The following is an 18,880-nucleotide window of genomic DNA, read 5'->3' as shown; positions in this document are numbered from 1 at the left end:
TGCCTTATAAGAACAGCAAATAATGGTTACTCTGGAGAAAGGAAACAGCAAGCAGTGACTTTAGCAGTAGTAATTTGGGGTAGAAGGAAGCAGGAAGTTGTTATTTGGTTCCTCATGGCGGAAATGTGGCGTATGATGACATCTGGAGGGTTGACTAAACACATTCTGGAAAATTTGCAGTATAGTGCTTTACTTACAATACAATATAAAACATGATGAAGTAAGAAACAAACGCACATTAGCATAATCTCACAACATACATACCTGTCTTTGTAGCAATCTATGAGTAGACGGGGATCGCAGGGGGGCAGTTAGTTTTGGTATAGGTGTTTCTGATTTTTCAACGTTTAGCACAGCTTCCTGGGGCACACAACTAGTATCACGAGACTGAACGTGAGTGCTGCAATCTGATCAGGTTACAAAGCAAAGATGTATTCAAATAAATAACCAAAAGCTTAATTATATATTGTAATCAAAGTGAATCAAAATAAATGTTATCTATAAGTCTTTCTCTCCCCTGACTAGTGAAACTGGTAGCAGAGATGCTGTAACTGGTGCTTGCTGAGAAACTTCTTATGATATGAGTTTCATGGTAGTTTAATAATCCAATTCTTTCTTCACAAGGGACTGCTGAATACTGGTGCAAGTAATGGCTTCCCCAGAAGAGACAAATCTCTGTCTATGGGTGCCCCTAACTGATGATCTCAGCAGAATTCATTAGGACATTGGAGTGCTGTCTCTGACAATCAAATGTGTATGAGCATTGTGTAGCCAACAACGGTATGGTTATTTTATCGGAGTACTGAATCCTGGGAGAGCCCGTCTCTACATAGTATAAAATAAAGTTCCTGGTAGGTGATCGGGCTAATCTCAAGAACCAATAAATTCATTTTTACATGATTTTCACAGTACTATCCAGCATTTGTCGAGGAAGGTTGAGGTGTATGAAACATTAACCTATGACAAAAGGGAGCCAAGCACTGATGATTGGGAGGGGGGAATGGGGGCAGATATAGCATGTGCAAAGAGAGTTAGATTTTGGTGGGGTGTGTTCAAACTGAAATCTAAATTGCAGTGTGAAACCAAAGCAGCCAGTATTTACCCTGCACATAAACAAAATAACCCACCCAGATCTAACTCTCTTTTGCACACGTTATACAGGTTGAGTATCCCATATCCAAATATTCCAAAATACGGAAAATTCCGAAATACGGACTTTTTTGAGTGAGAGTGAGATAGTGAAACCTTTGTCTTTTGATGGCTCAATGTACACAAACTTTGTTTAATAGTAATACACAAAGTTATTAAAAATATTGTATTAAATGACCTTCAGGCTGTGTGTATAAGGTGTCTATGAAACATAAATGAATTGTGTGAATGTACACACACTTTGTTTAATGCACAAAGTTATAAAAAATATTGGCTAAAATGACCTTCAGGCTGTGTGTATAAGGTGTATATGTAACATAAATGCATTCTGTGCTTAGATTTAGGTCCCATCACCATGATATCTCATTATGGTATGCAATTATTCCAAAATACGGAAAAATCCCATATCCAAAATACCTCTGGTCCCAAGCATTTTGGATAAGGGATACTCAACCTGTATCTGCCCCCCTGCAGTGCACATGGTTTTGACCATCTGCTGAAAAAATTGCTGCTACGATCAACTCTGAATTACCCCCAAAATCACTACATACTAAATAAAATCATGTTATAGAAAAATGAAACTACATTGCGACCTCTTCATCTCTACATAGTATGAAATAAAGGGTGGCATTTATCATTGCATATTTGTGGCTTAATCCCCCAAAACACATGTTTTTAGGGGTTAACCGCAAATATTAAACTTCACCTGAATATATGCCAGAGGGACCGCAGCAGATATCTCCTATAGCTGCTGTGATTCCTCCATTCCCGTCTGCAGTTGCAGTCCCCATTTGTTTCTATGGGGGATGTGATGCTGCCAGATTTACCAATTTCCATAGATTGGCCCCCATAGCTTCCGCCATGTGAAGCTACACACCGCAATCTTTGGCAGCTGAGGGTTCCCACGGAAACCTCCCCAGAAATGGCTGATGTGCAAGTGCGGTCGGCGGACTGCACATGCGCAGAAGCCCCAGCAGACCTCACAGCACAGGGACAGGTTTGTTTTCGGAAATCCTGTCCCTGCCGGTGCGTGTTAATACATTCACCTGAAGTGGTTGTGCTAATATTGTGCCCAGATCGCATTGGATATGTAACCAATGATAAATGGGCCCCAGAGTCCCCGGTGGGCATTTGTCTGTTTGTTTGGACTAATCTTGAGAACCACTGGACAGACTTTGATGTGTTTTTCACAATTGTCATATGTCAAGGAAGGTTTATGTGTATGAAACAATAATCAATGACAAAAGGGAGCTGAGCAGTGCCGATTTTAGTGAAGTATGTCAAAGAAAAAATAGACATCCAAGCGCTATCTTGGCTTTCGCTGCCTAAACTATTAAATATATATCACAACAATGGACTTTTTTCATACTATGTACAGAATTGTACATATCTGGTTTCACCAGAAAAATGTATGTAAATACTGATACAAAATTTCAGTTTTTCCTTTTTTCCGATCCTATTTCCTTTATGTGAAAAACGATGATTCTTTTTCCTCACAGTAATGTTATAAGACCTCAGTTAAAAAACCTATCGACGCAAATAAAAAATTGCTCCAGTGTGACGTCGGGGTGGGTCGCTAGTATATAATAAAATGTCTTCTTAGATTTTATATATATATATATATATGTATATACTATATTATGTAATAAATGTATATATTAGATATGTGTGCTTTGTGCTGAACCAGAATGAAATTAGGCTTGAATAATTACTTTTTGGCAATATAAATCGCAGAACTGATCTAAGCAAACAAGTTATTATAGTCATCTGATTAATCAGATGTTAAAGGTGTTTACACTAAAGCATTAAGCTTTAGGAGATCTGCTAATTGGCTAAGTACTAAATAATAATAAGACTCTGCTTTCCTACTGGTACAGCAATAACCGCTAATCCTACTCAGTAACCCGTCCCCCCAACTAACAAGTGGGTATCCAATTTGTTTGTTTGTCTGTGTGATAAACTCTGTAACTAAACAACTGATTGTGATGCAGTTTCTTACTTTTGCGTAGATCATTTTCCAAGGCAGATTTTAGTCTAAGTATTATCACGTTCGGTTGTCAGGGGACTGTGGACAGAGGCCCCGTGGGGAGGGAAGCGGTCACAATGCCAATGCTGGAGGTGAGGGTGGGGCAGATGTAACATGTGCAGAGAGAGTTAGATTTGGGTGGGTTATTTTGTTTCTGTGCAGGGTGAATACTGTCTGCTTTATTTTTACACTGCAATTTAGATTTCAGTTTGAACACACCCCACCCAAATCTAACTCTCTCTGCCTTTTACATTGCATGGTGAAAGCACAGAATGATGTCCGCTCTGCATATACAAACGGCTTGCAGCTCATATTTCACATGGAGAAATACTCTGATGTTACCGAGATGGTACCTGGAGCACAGCTGTGAGGAAATAATGAGGTGTATAGGACCTGTCGATCTGCCCATCACCCAGAGGAATTATTCTCCCTTCCAATAACATTACCATCATGCAATACAAAGCCAGATGCAAGGCTGTAAATATAGCTGCGTTTTACAGAACAGAATAAGCTGTCTGCTGTCCGCAGCTGTGTTACCCACTTAGTAAGAATATACGTGTTCTATGTAAGATGACTTATTCTATACCATGTATAATGCATCTGACTGGTGACTGCGGCCGTTACGCACCTGATTTCTGGCAGACTAGTTTCCTTGTTGCCTGGCACTCTGCACATGAGCCTCCCCTCTGCAACATGTAGCTGTCATTTGGCAATGAGTGAGTTCGGCAAACAAGAGGCTTTTTAACACTTAGCAAATTCCTTTCTTTAGTGCTTGATGACTTTTGCTCTGGAGAAAATTCACTCTGAAATGAAAAGATATTTTTAGAATTACAAAAATGAAAAGTGAAAAGAAACATTAAATCAAATCTATCTCACTATTCTCAAAAAGGGAAAGGAATCTAAACAACAGTCTACATACTAGCTAGAGGTATAGAACTATCTGAGATGCACCAAAAGTGACCTGTACACTTATGGCCTCCATACATCAGACGACACGTTTCCCCAATTTCACAATCCACCAGCACTGCCATTCCACCAATCGGTGGCCAGCAATGATCAGCGATCCATCGTGGAATCAGGGAAAGTATATATGTTAAAAATATAAGATTTTCAGATCCCGACTGTTTATATCTGTGGTGTATTAGTTCTATACTGGAGTATAAGTATACTAAAAATATTAAAAGTATCTATGAATCCAATACTCATCCCACTGGCTGGGAGATTAAAGATTATATTAATTCCTTATGTTTTAGGGCTCACAATTATTGTACTATGGCCTATGGGCCTTATTCAAGTTTGTTAGCGAACCAAAATAGCACACTAATGGGCAAAACCATGTGCACTGCAGGTGGGGCAGATGTAACATGTGCAGAGAGAGTTAGATTTGAGTGGGGTGTGATCAAACTGAAATCTAACTTGCAGTGTAAAAATAAATCAGCCAGTATTTACCCTGCACAGAAACAAAATAATCCACCCAAATCTAACTGGTTTTGCCCATTATTATGCTTTTTTGGTTTGCTAACAAACCTGAATAACCCCCTAAGTACTTATGCTTTGGAAGACCAGGAGGATAGGCTGTGGGAAAGAGGAAGTTTCAAAGATGATGCACACTGTAAAGACAAAAGATGGAACACAACACAGTGTGGGAGATGACTATGTAGGAAATGTCATTCACAAGAGATAGGATGGTTGCTCACTTTTTTCTATAATGTTCAATTAAAAGGACATCCACAAATAAGATGCAAGTTCCTTTATAAAAAAAATTACAAGTGGTAATAATAAATAAATATATATATATATATATATATATATATATATATATATATATTTCTTTGATATGTCCAAATTATAAAGCCTTTCTGATATTATATATTACAATTAAAGATCCTTTAAACCAGGGGTGGGGAACCTTAGGCCCGTGGGCCTTATAAGGCCTGCAGAGCCACTTGATACGGCCCAGCCAGGCTCACCTAACCGAAGGAAATGGTGGGCGTCCGCTGAAATTTTGTTACTAGCAGGCTCTCGGCTCCTTCCCCTCAGCAGCAGCCAGAGGCAGGAGCTCACTCCTGAGCTCCGGCTTCCGGCTCTGGCAGTGTGCGTGTGTGGCTGTGCAGTGCTATGGGAGAGATGTCACGACGTCTCCCATAGTTCTGAGGAGCGGGCGGTCAGGTGGAGGGCAACGATCCGGAAGCAGGAGCGGGGCTGGTGAGTATTTATTTATTTTTTCTTTTAATGTGTGTGTGTAAGCATCGCTACTAGGGGGCATATCTAATGGGACATATTTAATGAGGCATAACAAATGACTGGGGGAATATCTAATGGGGCATATCAAGCGACTGGTGGCATATCTAATGGGGCATAACAAGTGACTGGGGGCATATGTACTGGGGGCATATCTACTGGGGCATAACAACTGACTGGGGGTATATCTACTGGGGGCATAACAAGTGACTTGGGGCATAACTATTGATTTGGGGCATAACTACTGGGGGCATATCTACTGGAGGCAGGCTAATTTTTAAGTTGCTCATTTTTGTATGGCCCCCGAAGGATTTTATAAATATCCAAATAGCCCTTGGTAGAAAAAAGGTTCCCCACCCCTGCTTTAAACTGTTCTTCTAGAGCTCTGTATAGTTTTTTTAAATTAATGAAACATCTTGGTTATATATTCAGGGCAACTAACATCCTAAGGGAACAACAGCAGAGAGTATTTGCTACAATTGGCATGTGGGTGGGGACAATAGTCTTCAGTTGAGAAAGTTGTCTTAGCCATGGCCCCAGTTTTATATCTAATGATTGAGATTAGAAGACAAATTGTCAGATCTAGCTCTTTCCAATAAAGCAACACCCATACAACAAGTTTATTATTTGGATATCTGTCCATCCATAGACATTTTTTTTGCGGGAGATTGAGTTACAGCTCTATCATACTCTTTTTAGTAGAATGTTAAATTAAACATAACCAATCCACCAAGATTATTGATCACCATCATATAGCAACTTTATTCATAATTGGATATAGGTATGAAGAAATTATAAATTAGTGCACTTTATCCTATAGAGTGAATGCTGTGATTATTTTCACTCAGGGGGGGGATGTATCAAGTCTTTAAAGAGTGGACAGGTGGAGAAGTTGCCCAAAGCAACCAATACGCTTATACATATCATTTTATAGATTAAATAGATGCTAGCTGCTAATTGATTGCTAATGGCAATATATCCACTTCTCCACTCTTAATGGCGTCAAGAGGGGAGGGCAGGTACTCATTACCTGGACCCTGTTACCCCCACCCGCTGTAAGCAGTCCTCTCTCTTCCTGCGTGATGTGCGGGGTGGGAGCAATCGCACTCCTTGCCCACTGGATTGAGTGGCCACACATAAAGTTAAATTTTTTTCATATTTTCAAAGGAGGGGCTAGGCCACACCTCTCTGAGTTGACCACGCCCCCTCCCAATACTGGGGCTCGGCGAAGCTGTCAGTACCCCTGGGCTTGATGTTGGCGTATAGTGAACTCAGTACCTTGTCTCCTGTGTATACATTACACTGGGTGCGCATCCTCTAGTGTTTACCCTCAGTCTGCATGGATGTGCAGCCTTCCATCCCATACTGTCAGAGTCACTACCTTACCACAGCCGCATGACGTATAGCGATAAGTACCGCGCTTTCACTGTACCAGCCTGTTATATATATGAGTGAGTTACTGCTGCTGCAGAACATCTTCCGCATTAACAAGTGTTATATATGAATAATAACAGTGAGGATATGTATTCTAGATACAGTGTAATTAATATATTAATCTTTCTTTGTATTCATTAAAAATAAAAGACAAAGTACAAAATTGTTCTAAAAACTGAAATCACTGCTGCAATTAGCAAACAAATGTAACCATTAGTTGTTCTCTAAGGGCTTACTGTTTCATATTCATACTCATGTTATCCAGTGGCGTATCTAGAGAAGAGGGGACCCGTATGCAGTCTCCGTGTGTGGGCCCCCTCCTTTCCCGTAGCCGGTAGCGCTGTTAGTGCTCTGAGTGCTAGAGACTCTGGCACAGTGCCAAAGACTACAGCGTTTGCGCAGGTCTCCGGGAAAATGGGATGGCTGACATTTTTTCGGAGACCTGCGCATGGCACTGTCCCAGAGTCTCTAGTCTTTCTTACCGCTATCAAGAACACTGAGTGCTGCCAGCTACGGGAGAGGAGGAGGCCCACACACAGAGACCGATGGACACCAGAAAGGTAAGTATAGAAGAAATGGGTGCAGTGTGTGCGGTGTGGGCCCCAGGGGCCCGTGTGCACCGCACTCACTGCACCCACTATAGGTACGTCACTAATATTATCTTTAAATGAAAACAGAGGCAGTTTTTTCTTTTTGTTTTTTTTTACAATACATTGTCCATGATTTTTGTTATTCAGAGGTCTATTTACTAAGCCTTGGATTGAGATAAAGTGGACGGAGATAAAGTACCAGCCAATCAGCTACCAACTGTCATTTTTCATACACAGCCTGTGACATGGCAGTCAGGAGCCGTTTGGCTGGTACTTTATATCGCCCACTTTATCCCCAGAACTTGATTGGTTGCTATATGCTATATGCAACTTCTGATACACCTCCACGATACTCCCACAAGTCAAGGTGGTTACATGTGATTTCTATGCCCAGTTTCCACCCTGATACGCCCTCTTTCCCAGAAAGACAGATATGGCCAAGTTGCACCTGACAGACCGAGAGAGAGAGGGGGGGGGGGGGGGGGGGTTGCAAATCCCCACCCCTGGGTATCCCCTCAGCACACTAAAAATTACCTGTAACCATACCTGAACCTATCTGGTAATAGAAATTCAGAGAATTAGTCACACATGTTTGCAAACGCATGTTTAGCTGTAATCATACAAAAAATGGCAGTTGCTTGGTCATTCCTGGAGATAATTATATATCAGGTGCCATGAAGTGGCTCAGCAGCTAAACATGCGTGGAGGGAAATTTAGGGGTGGGGATTTGCAACCCCCCCCCACCCTCTCTGTCTGTTGTTTGCCTGTGACCCCTCCCCCTTTCTGGTACCTGATATATAATTATCTCCAGGAATGACCGAGCAACTGCCATTTTTTGTCTGCTTGTGTGTGTGAGGAATTGAATAGGAGCAGTATTTGGAAGGCATGCTGTTCCTTGTAGTGCCAATGGGAGATCCTGGGGGTGGCTCCCGGGTAAGTGAGGCCTACTGTAGACAAATTACATGGCCCTATGTGGGCACTGCTATTATGTAGTGTTAGGACTGCTGATATCGGAGAAGCCATGAAGTGGCTCAGCAGCTAAATATGCGTTTGCAAACGTGTGACTAATTCTCTGAATTTCTATTACCAGATATGTAATTTTTAGTGTGCTGGGGGGATACCCAGGGGTGGGGATTTGCAACCCCCCCTCTCTGTCTGTTGTTTGTCTGTGACCCCTCCCCCTTTCTAGCACCTGATATATAATTATCTCCAGGAATGACCAAGCAACTGCCATTTTTTGTCTGCAAGTTGCACCTGACTAAGAGTAGGACGGCCATAATGCCAAATGCATACCTTAACACATGCGCTGAATGCAAACACTCACTATTTGCACCCATACAGAGATCTGTTCATATCAGGCACTATGTAAAATAGATTATGTGTTACACTATGAGGGGAATTCAATTAGCACCGAAAAATTTTATCTCGCTATTCAATTACCCTGTCCCCTCTTCCTGTTTTTTTGCACCTGAAAATTACCGTGGCTGATTGAATTACCCCCATTTATCCCCACAACACATAGATCTTCAAATGTATTACATTACACGTGTAGCATCACTATTACTTCTGTGACAATGAAAAACCTATACATGGCAAATTATTCTGTAAATTACTAAACACTGAGATTAATCAAAGGATTGACAGTAACACAACATAACACATGGAGGAAAGGTCTCTACAGAGCATCATAATCAGTCCAATTTCAGTTCTCAGGCTTATTGTCAACAGTGAATAAACAATACATAAATACAAATGATGGAAAATATCACATCATTCAAATGCTATTTAAATGTAAAGCATGAAATCCATCTTTCATTTACATCTAACTATAATGTCATGTGATATGTTTATTCTAATTCTCTGGAGAGGTGACATTTGCAGCATTTAATACATTTCCACATAAAACAATTCTTTTCTTGTTTTGTAAGTTGATGGTTCTCCGTGATGGTTAGGGAAGATTAATATTCTATTCAATTCTACTCTTCACACATGGGAAAAGCTATGACAACGAGTTTCTGACACACAATTATTTTTCCTACTTGTTCTTCCATATCCATTCTTTAAAACAAAAATTATGTTTTTTTAATCAATCCCCATATTCCTTCAACTCAGTTTAGGCTGACTGTGTGCGTACAGTATGTGGTTCTACAACTAACAAAGTAGAATGGCTGACATGCCTTCTCCACAAACCTGCACCTATCACACACACGCTAATAATATAATACATGGAAATTCAGTAGCCAGTCAGGCAGTGTTGGGATCTCTTGTGTTTACAATATGTAGTATAATAGCACTACAATTATATATAAAGTGGTGAGCAATTTAAGTGTTGAAAAAATAACAGAGGAAAACGAAGAACAAGTTGTGGGATACATGGGATAAACAAATTAGGGAATTTATGGACCAGAGTAGGGAGTCCCACATCATTATCGGGCCACATGGGGTCTTAATCCATATCTGGGGCACAGGTCCACATGTATGGGAAGGGATCTACTTTTCAATAATCACAATATAAACCAATGTAATATGATCATTTAGCACCATGTTTACAGTTTTACTACAGGCACTCATAAAATGCTTTAAGTAGCATTGCTGCTCTATTGGAGCTGATGTTTCGGGGTCCACATACATCTTGTTGATAGTGTGAGTGTCCACAAGACATATGTATCCTATCTAAATAAGGTCCTAGATCAGATGTGATCACAGCAGCAACATTTTTCTCTAATGGGCAAAACCATGTGCAGAGAGTTAGATTTGAATGGGGTGTGTTCAGACTGAAACCTAAATTGCAGTGTAAAAATAAAGCAGCCAGTATTTACCCTGCACAGAAACAATATAACCCCCCTACTCTAACTCTCTCTGCACATGTTATATCTGCCCACCCTGAAGTGCACATGGTTTTGCCCATTAGAGAAAGCTTTTGCTGCTGCGATCAGGTCTGAATTAGGCCCTAAGTGCGAAAATGATTATTAACTAATGCAGACAAAACAGTTCTAGGAGAGAAAATCTGGCAACTACAACTAAGCACTAACTACATATACCAGTGGTTCCCAAACGCGGTCCTCAAGACACCCCAATGGTCCAGGTTTTAAATGTATCCATGCTTGGCCACAGGTGACTTAATTAGCACCTTAGTCAATTTGATTTAACCATCTGTGCTGAGCCATGGATATACCTAATACCTGGACTGTTGGGTTGCCTTGGGGACTGCTTTTGGGAACCTCTGACATATGCTATTAAAGTATTACAGTGTTATCCTAGGGAATGCTTAAATCATATCCAGCAAAGACTACGCTAAAATAAATGGGGGAGATGCACCTTTGGGTCTAACACTGCAAACTATACTACTTCATTTTAAATGAATGGCAACAAATAACATTCACTTAAGTAGCAGGAAAACTGACAATTGGGCTGATTCAGAGATGGACGCAGCCGTGCATCCGTAAGCAGCGGCCGCATCCATCTGGTCTGTGCTCTGGCTGCAGTGTGAGTGCGTGACCCTTCTCCTTGTGGCCGCATCCAGGAAAGGGTGCGGCGTGACATGCGAACGGGGCGGGCCGCAGGTGTTTTCAGGGTGGCTGCCAGGGGCCAATCTTAATTATCCAAAATGTAATTGTGGACGCATTGGGAGGTGGCCCGTCATATATGCTAGGCAGCCTTACCTGTACTGGGTGGCCCCAGCATGTGAGGAGATGGACACAGATCTGGCTGCGTATGCAGCGATTTGCATCCATCTGTGAATAAGGTCCAATGAGCACAGAATAATATAGTCTTCATTAGAAGTCACAGTGACTCCAGAAAGTATACTGTGTGCCACATATATATAATGTTGCTGTAAATTTTCCAGATTCACACCCTACTAACATATTTTACTTCTTGCAGAAATATGACCTCATACAGACATCGCCCGGAAATACAGATAATAGGTAAAAAAAAAAAAGTGAAAAAGTTATTTGGAACGTACAGACATGGAAATCTAAAAAAAACTCAGCTCTGGATAAATTCTCTTATTTTTACAAAAGGCACAAGAGTCGATGGTCCTATTTCTCCAGGGTTCCTTGTTTCTCTACTAGATAGTGGAGCTTCTGGAAGCCCATATAGTTATGATTCATAAAACAAATTCAAGAACCCAAGTGAGATGTCAATATCCTTGGTTAAAAACAGATTGGAAGCTATATCCTAAGGTAATCGTCAACCATATCTATCCCTTACTGCCAATCCTTAACACACAAGATCAAGTTGGGTTCAGTCTGGCCAAACATGCGCATGACAGTATAAGACATTTTGTGAGCCTTATGGGCCCTGCACACTGGCTGCCAGACGGTGGATACGGCCAACGGGTGACCCGGCGGCGGAGGGGAGGTGACGGGGCGAGTGAAGTTTCTTCACTGCCCCCGTCACCTGGCTCCATAGCACTGCATGCTAATATGGACATTAACGAGAGCGGGGCCGCGTATCGTTAATCGTTGGTGCCTACACACTGCACAATATGAACGAGTTCTTGTTCATTAATGAACGAGAACGTTCATATCGTGCATGTTATCTGCCAGTGTGTAGGGCCCTTTAGTCATGCTAAATGAATCATATCCTTTCCCTTAAGGGCCCTACACACTGGCAGATAACATGCACGATATGAACGTGCCAGGTCGCCCGACGCCCGTATCCGCCGTCGGGCAGCTCGGCGTCGGATCTGCCAGTATGTAGGGCCCATAACTCTGATCTTCAGATGGTTATTAGGCATTTTATAGAGTAGATTGTCCCTTTTATAATAGAATATTCTGCATTCATAAAGGGTATTAAGGCATTATGTCCCCAAGATAAAGCTGGTATTAATTTGATGGGTTGTTTGTGGACCATTATTTGATGGTTTGTTAATTTTAAAGTAACCAAGTAATATTGTGCAGATACTTCTGGTGGGAGCTCGTCATTTATGGGCACAATATTGGAAAAGCAAATATTTAGCATAGTCCAACCAATTATTGAAATAACCTTTATTTCATGGAGAAAGTATCAATCTACAGTACCTGTCAGATCTAGTATCTGTTGAAAATGCACAATTTGTTAATGTATGCCGTTATGGTATGTTGAAGTCCATTTTTAGGCATAACCTAATGACTAAGCTGTCTCGGGATCCGCTCAGCATACCGGCGTTTGGCATACCGGCAGTCAAAATACCGATGCCAGAATCCCAACACTGCTCAGAACACCAACACCGAGATCCCGACATCGATCACACTGCCCAGCACCAGAATCCTGTTAAGGCACTAAAGAGAGGGTTAGGGTCAGGCACTAAGGGGAAAAGTTTAGGGTTAGGCTGCGGGGAGGGAGGATTAGGGTTAGTCACTAGCGGGGAGGGGTAGGGATTGGCTGCGGGTGGGAAGGTTAGTGTTAGGCTATGGGTAAGGAGGAATAGGGTTAGGGGGGTGGAGGAGGAGGGCTATTATACTTACCTGGCTGGTGTCAGGATTTTGCGTGTCGGTATGCTGCTGTCAGTCTTCTGACCAATTGCATACCATGCACCGGGATCCCGATCTCATCCCGCTTTCTCAGTCTCCTTTTATTACATAACAGAGTTATGTCCAGATATATGTCAGTAAAATAACTTTTTCATTAACATGTGTGCTATGTATCAGAGGTGCAGAGTTTTGGTCACAACTGTGCTATAACTTCTTAAAATTGTAAGCTTAAAAAAAATGCTCCAACTCTTAGTTCCTGTATAACTCAACTCATATCCCAATATGCTAATACTTTTGTCCCTGATACTGTATATTATAACTCCTATCTATTGATAAAGTCTGCACCCAATTTCCTCATTTACGTAAAACAGTATTTCCCAACCTTGGTCCTCAAGGCACACTGACAGTCCAGGTTTTAAGCATATCCATGCTTGAACACAGATGAATACCTCCTAACTGCCCCGATTTTCACAGGATGGTCCCTTTTTTGGGCACTATCCCACCCGTGAGCTGCCGTGAATAGATGCTGTGCGCATGCGCACAGCATCAATTCACAGGGAAGAGAGATGCGGGGCATGGCCAGCAGTTCACAGAGCGCTGGGTATGCCCCTACAGTGATGACAATGGGAGGCGTGGCTCCTGATCGCAGCATTCCCAGAAGCCACACACCCTTTTGTCAAGACCACAGCCCCTTTTCTAAGCCGTGTGCAGGAGTTCCGCTTTGGCCATCAAGAGTGTTGGAAGATATGCAGATTGTTAAAATAACTGAGGAAGTATTTGAGTCACTTGTGCTCAAGTATAGCTATCCTTAAAACCTGGACTGTTTGTGTGCCGTGAGGACAGAGGTTGGGAAACACTGAACTAAATTGTTCATGTTAAATCAGTACAATCTATGACATGCAGCTGTATTGTCATAGTACATCATTAAGCTTTTATTATATGCTACTACGCGATTAACTCAATTTTAAATGATTGCTTTCAAATTATTATTATGTCATTAATAATTTATGAAGGGAAAGCACTTAGCAAGTGTGGGTCCTCTATGGCACATACTACATAACTACATTCTGGATTTTTGCCAGGAAACCTACCTGGGAATAGAAACCTAAGTTGCTGTCTTCCACTTATTATACAGCACTGTGAAGAATGTGACCATTTTAAAAATAAATGTTAATAATTATTACTGGGAATATGAAAATGCTGAAATACCACAGTCAGCAGAATCTACCTGACTTTTTATACAATTTGTTACGTATTTCTATAGAGTATGAGAAAATACATCAGCTTTACAGAAATGTGCTTTTCACAGGCCAAAAATATGTCACAAGAAGCAAGGCCACTATCATCCAAATATAAATGGGAAGTGGTGTTCTCAGATTAGTACTGTATTTGCAAAAAAATGCTCTATTATTTATGTCAGCTCTCTCACATTTATGCAGTCCATAGGTAAAAACCGCCAGTGATTAGGGCTCACTTACTAACACTAAGGGTGGAATTCAATTGTTGCCTATTAAATAGAAAAAAACAGACTCCCAACTGATTTTTCAAACAATTGAATACATCCCTAAGTGACAAACTTCCATTAATCAGCCATTTAGACACTTGTGTCATTGTCTTATTTGCACTACACATGTGCAGGCTGAGTATTGATGGTTTCTTGTGGCTTAGTGCCATTATTTACCAATGCTATATTAATAAATATGAGTAAATGTGCCCTAGTAAGTGACGTACAAGCAATACAGAAGGACTCTATGCATTTTTACAATACATATTAGTGAAGGAAGTCCTGTGACAATCCCTTAATTACTAGTAAAGAACCATATACAGCAGCTGTACCAGTGTCGGACTGGGGCATGTAGGACCTACCGGGGGAATGCAGTGGTAGGGGCCCATGTTAGGGGTGTGGCCAGTCTGCAGAGGGGGTGTGGCCTGCCACCTCATTGGTTTGACTAACCATTAGAGAGTGCAACGTCTGGGCCACTTCATAAATATATACAGTAAATTCAGCTGCTGCATGCATGATAATGTACCAGATTAATAACAGCAATGCACTGTAGAAAATACACCATAGACCAGTATAAGGTAACATATGTATAATGTATAATTCAAGTGCACAGTCTGGAACCTGATCCTTAAAGCAGAAGGTGGGGCCCCAGGCAGTGGGGGTTTCCCATGTACCCCTGTGGGCCAGTCCAAGCCCGAGCTGTACTAGCTAACAAGAACATGGAGCATGAACGCTTATGGATTTTCCTCAACTGAGAGAAGTTACTGTACTGCTTCTGTAATCATAGATCATCAGAGAAATTCAGTGACTTGCAGTCAGGGTAGGCTCACCTGCCTTACTCCAGTATACTCCAGAGTTTTGACTATAAAAATGAGTAGAATAATACAAAGAAGATATTTATATCATCTGTATATTATTCTAATAATTTTTATAGTCAAAATTTACCACATTTGCAGCTCTCAGCTGGAAATACAGGAACTGTCAGGGAGAGACCAGAGGTGAGGCAGCACTGTGGCCAATAACACAAAAAAAGCGCAGCTATCAGATTTGCCTCAGTGAAGGGGTGTGGTTTAATGCAGTGTCAGGTGACCTATGCAGGAAGTTCCACAAAACCCAACCAGGAGCAGCCAACTTGAATAAAGATCAAGACGGCTAAAATGCAGGGGAGTGGCTGGTGAGGCTGGGAAAGGGGGACACAGGGCTAGCCCACTCCCTTCCTGTGGGCAACACACCCCATTGCCAAAGAGAAGCAGATAGTGCCCAACAAGTTTTAGGCTACGTCTGCAGAGGTTCTGCAACATGTTTTAATGTATTATTTTATGGTGGGCACCTCCTCCCTATGGGCACCACCTTGGGCAGCACCAGGTGTGTCACCAGCTAGTGATAAGCATCAGTAGCAGCTCATGTAATCATGGTCAGTGGCCAGAAATAAGGGATTATGGATTATTTCTGGATCGGGATAGTATAGTCTTCACCAGTGATTATAGATTTTGTTTATTGGATTACACAGCAATGTTGCTGCTGCCCCATAACAGTTTTTTGCCTGTGATGAACAGGTTAATAATATGTTTCATTTTATTGCCGTATACTGTAGGTGTTGGTATAAAAGTATTACCCCAGAGGCCTGTTCATCACAACATACTAGGATATCTCTTCCCATAAATGATGCCAGCAGCAAATTATTTATGTTTAAACAGCAAGGTATCTGTAATTGACTGCATATTTAGAATGGTCACTGGAGCCCACTGTACAATTGCATATGTTACGAACGGAATCGGTATGTTTTACAGGCAGCCGGGGTGTATACAGTATACAGTATACAGACAGCAACATCCCGTCTGTCGGAATTCCGGCAGCGAGTCCCCTTGATGTTCGGGAAACTACATGCGCAGGACCTATGACCTATGATTGCATCACAGATATGAGATTGCCTCTGCCTGATTCACAGGTAAATGTGTTCGCGCGGAGGGACAGGAGTGAGGGCAAATGGCGTTGCCAGGAACAGGGATGTGTCACCCTCATTTTCCGGGAGTGGCGAGGCCAAGGACTGCGTTGCAAGACACAGTTTCCTTGGCTTGGCAAGCCGCACTGCGATGGCAAGCCTGAATAAGCTCAGGCTCACTCAGCTTGCCGTTGCAGATGAACATTGTAACCGATGGTCGCGATGTTCATCACAGATGCGATCACACTGCAAATGCAGAAAGAGGTGGTATGCACGTCCTCCTGCACTTGCATTGCAAAGGATTGCTACAAGCAGCTTTACAATTGCAATCCTTACTGAATTAGCCCTATATACATTACAGAACTTAGATTCATGTTACTGGCTTTTAGCACACAAGGGGTTTCTGTATTTGCAAGGAGTTTTAATATACTCAAGTTTCCTGTGTATAGGTATACACTATATATTGGGTTTTCAAAATATAGTAACAATTGGCGTGGGCTGATGCCTTCAAGCATCAGATCTGTTGTTGTATTGACCTGTTTCTGTTTGCTAGCAAAGGGTGCAAATTGGTAAGCTTACAATAGGGATTTAGGGGGTCATTCTGACCCGTTCGCTCGCTGCGTTTTAACGCAGTGCGCCGGCGCATGCCAGACGGCCGAAGGCCATAGCAGGGATACGATTGCCTCTGCCTGATTGACAGGCAGAGGCGATCGCTGGGCGGGAGGGGGCGGAACGGCGGCGCTTGGCCGCTGCTTCGCGGGTTTGGTACGGCCAATGCAGGCGTGGCCGGACCAAACGGGGGGCGGGCCGCAGCAGCTGTGTGACGTCACACGCAGCTGCTGCGGGCCGGGGAGCGATGAGTAGCTAAAGCTGCACTGGCCGGGAGCTACTCTTAAAGTGCAAAGGCATCGCCGCTGTGCGATGCCTTTGCACTTCTGCGAGGGGGGCCGGACTGACATGCGGGGCGGGCTAGTCCTGTGCTGGGCGTCCCCCCGCATGTCAGGGAAGAAGATCGTAGCTGTGCTAAATTTAGCACAACTACGATCAACTCGGAATGACCTCCTTAGGGCCTAATTCAGAGTTGATCGCAGCAGCAAATTTGTTTGCAGTTGGGCAAAACCATGTGCACTGCAGGGCGGGGGGCAGATATAACATGTGCAGAGAGAGTTAGATTTGGGTGGGGTGTGTTCAAACTGAAATCTAAATTGCAGTGTAAAAATAAAGCAGCCAGTATTTACCCTGCACAGAAACAATATAACCCACCCAAATCTAACTCTCTCTACACATGTTATATCTGCGCCTCCCCCCTCCCTGCAGTGCACATGGTTTTGCCCAACTGCTAACAAATTTGCTGCTGCGATCAACTCTGAATTACCCCCTTACTCTCTTGGCAAGTGTGAGATTTTAATGTTTGGACCATGAGCAAGAACCTAGAGAACAAAAGGGTTATTGCAGAATTGTGGGTTTTACGGGCTATACGGTTGGTGTAATGCTTAGCATTACTGCCTCACAGCACTGAGGACATGGGTTCGATTCCCACCATGGCTCTAACTGTGTGGAGTTTGTATATTCTCCCCGTACTTGCGTGGGTTTCCTCCGGGTACTCCGGTTTCCTCCCACAATCCAAAAATATACTGATAGGTTAATTGGCTTCCAACAAAAATTGACCCTAGAGTGAATGTGTGTGCATGTGCATGTGGTAGGGAATATAGATTGTAAACTCCACTGGGGCAGGGACTGATGTGAATGGGCAAATATTCTCTGTAAAGTGCCGCGGAATATGTGTGTGCTATATAAATAACTGGTAATAAATAAATAAATAAATAAATATGTTTTAGCGCTCTCTGCCCGACCTTTCGTGGCCAGCCTTATTTTTTAGCTACAAGTTACTGCAAAAAACTGTTTTTATATTATTAGTTGGTAAGAGGAAAAATGTAATTTATATATATATATATATATATATATATATACACACACACACACACACACATATATATACATACACATATATATACATACATACAGTAACAAAAGTATGTATTGCTGCACATTTCTATAGTGCACACACGAACCATCAGGTCTATATATACACGTGTGTAAATCAGGCTTTGATACTAGCCAGAGCCTCCCTGGCCATTGACCTCACTGCATGTCACTGGAGGAATTTAGGAATTTATAAGACAGCAAAGTGTCACAGCATACTTAGGCACGTCTAGGCCCAATTTTAAGAAGCAATTATTTATCCTAATAAAGCCGCTTAAAGATTATTTGTAGAAAGCTGCAATCAATTTAGAGTTCAAATCTAAATATGTTAAAAATATATAATATGAATACTTTTGATCGGAGAACACTAAATACGATGTCATCTGGCAGTGAGTCATCCGTTAGGGCTAAGGACCAGGACTTTTCGGACAGAATATCTGAAGTCAGGGACAGGCCTTCCATCTCCGCTAGTGGAATCTAAATGAGGGAAAATGTCCAAGAATAAGAGAAAAGCAAAGGCAAAACAAAATGTCACCTAAAGGTACAATCTCATCC

The 18,880-nt window shown here is 42.1% G+C and overlaps 1 protein-coding gene across 4 annotated transcripts in view; it reads right to left on the bottom strand.

The window, feature by feature from the left end:
* CACNA1G (calcium voltage-gated channel subunit alpha1 G) overlaps window positions 1–18,880 on the bottom strand; it is a 281,486-nt gene that overhangs the window by 5,150 nt on the left and 257,456 nt on the right. For all 4 annotated transcript variants that reach the window (XM_063960705.1, XM_063960707.1, XM_063960706.1 and 1 more), the window contains 3 exons: window positions 18,677–18,802; window positions 3,804–3,978; window positions 265–407 (listed from right to left, as the gene is read on the bottom strand). In XM_063960705.1, coding sequence (XP_063816775.1) covers window positions 265–407; window positions 3,804–3,978; window positions 18,677–18,802 — 444 coding nt within the window. The remainder of the gene's footprint in view (window positions 1–264; window positions 408–3,803; window positions 3,979–18,676; window positions 18,803–18,880) is intronic.

This window comes from Pseudophryne corroboree, chromosome 3, assembly GCF_028390025.1.
Source record: "Pseudophryne corroboree isolate aPseCor3 chromosome 3, aPseCor3.hap2, whole genome shotgun sequence".
Classification (NCBI taxonomy): domain Eukaryota; kingdom Metazoa; phylum Chordata; class Amphibia; order Anura; family Myobatrachidae; genus Pseudophryne; species Pseudophryne corroboree.
The sequence above is the reverse complement of the archived record's forward strand: the minus strand, read 5'-3'. Positions and strand labels throughout refer to the sequence as shown.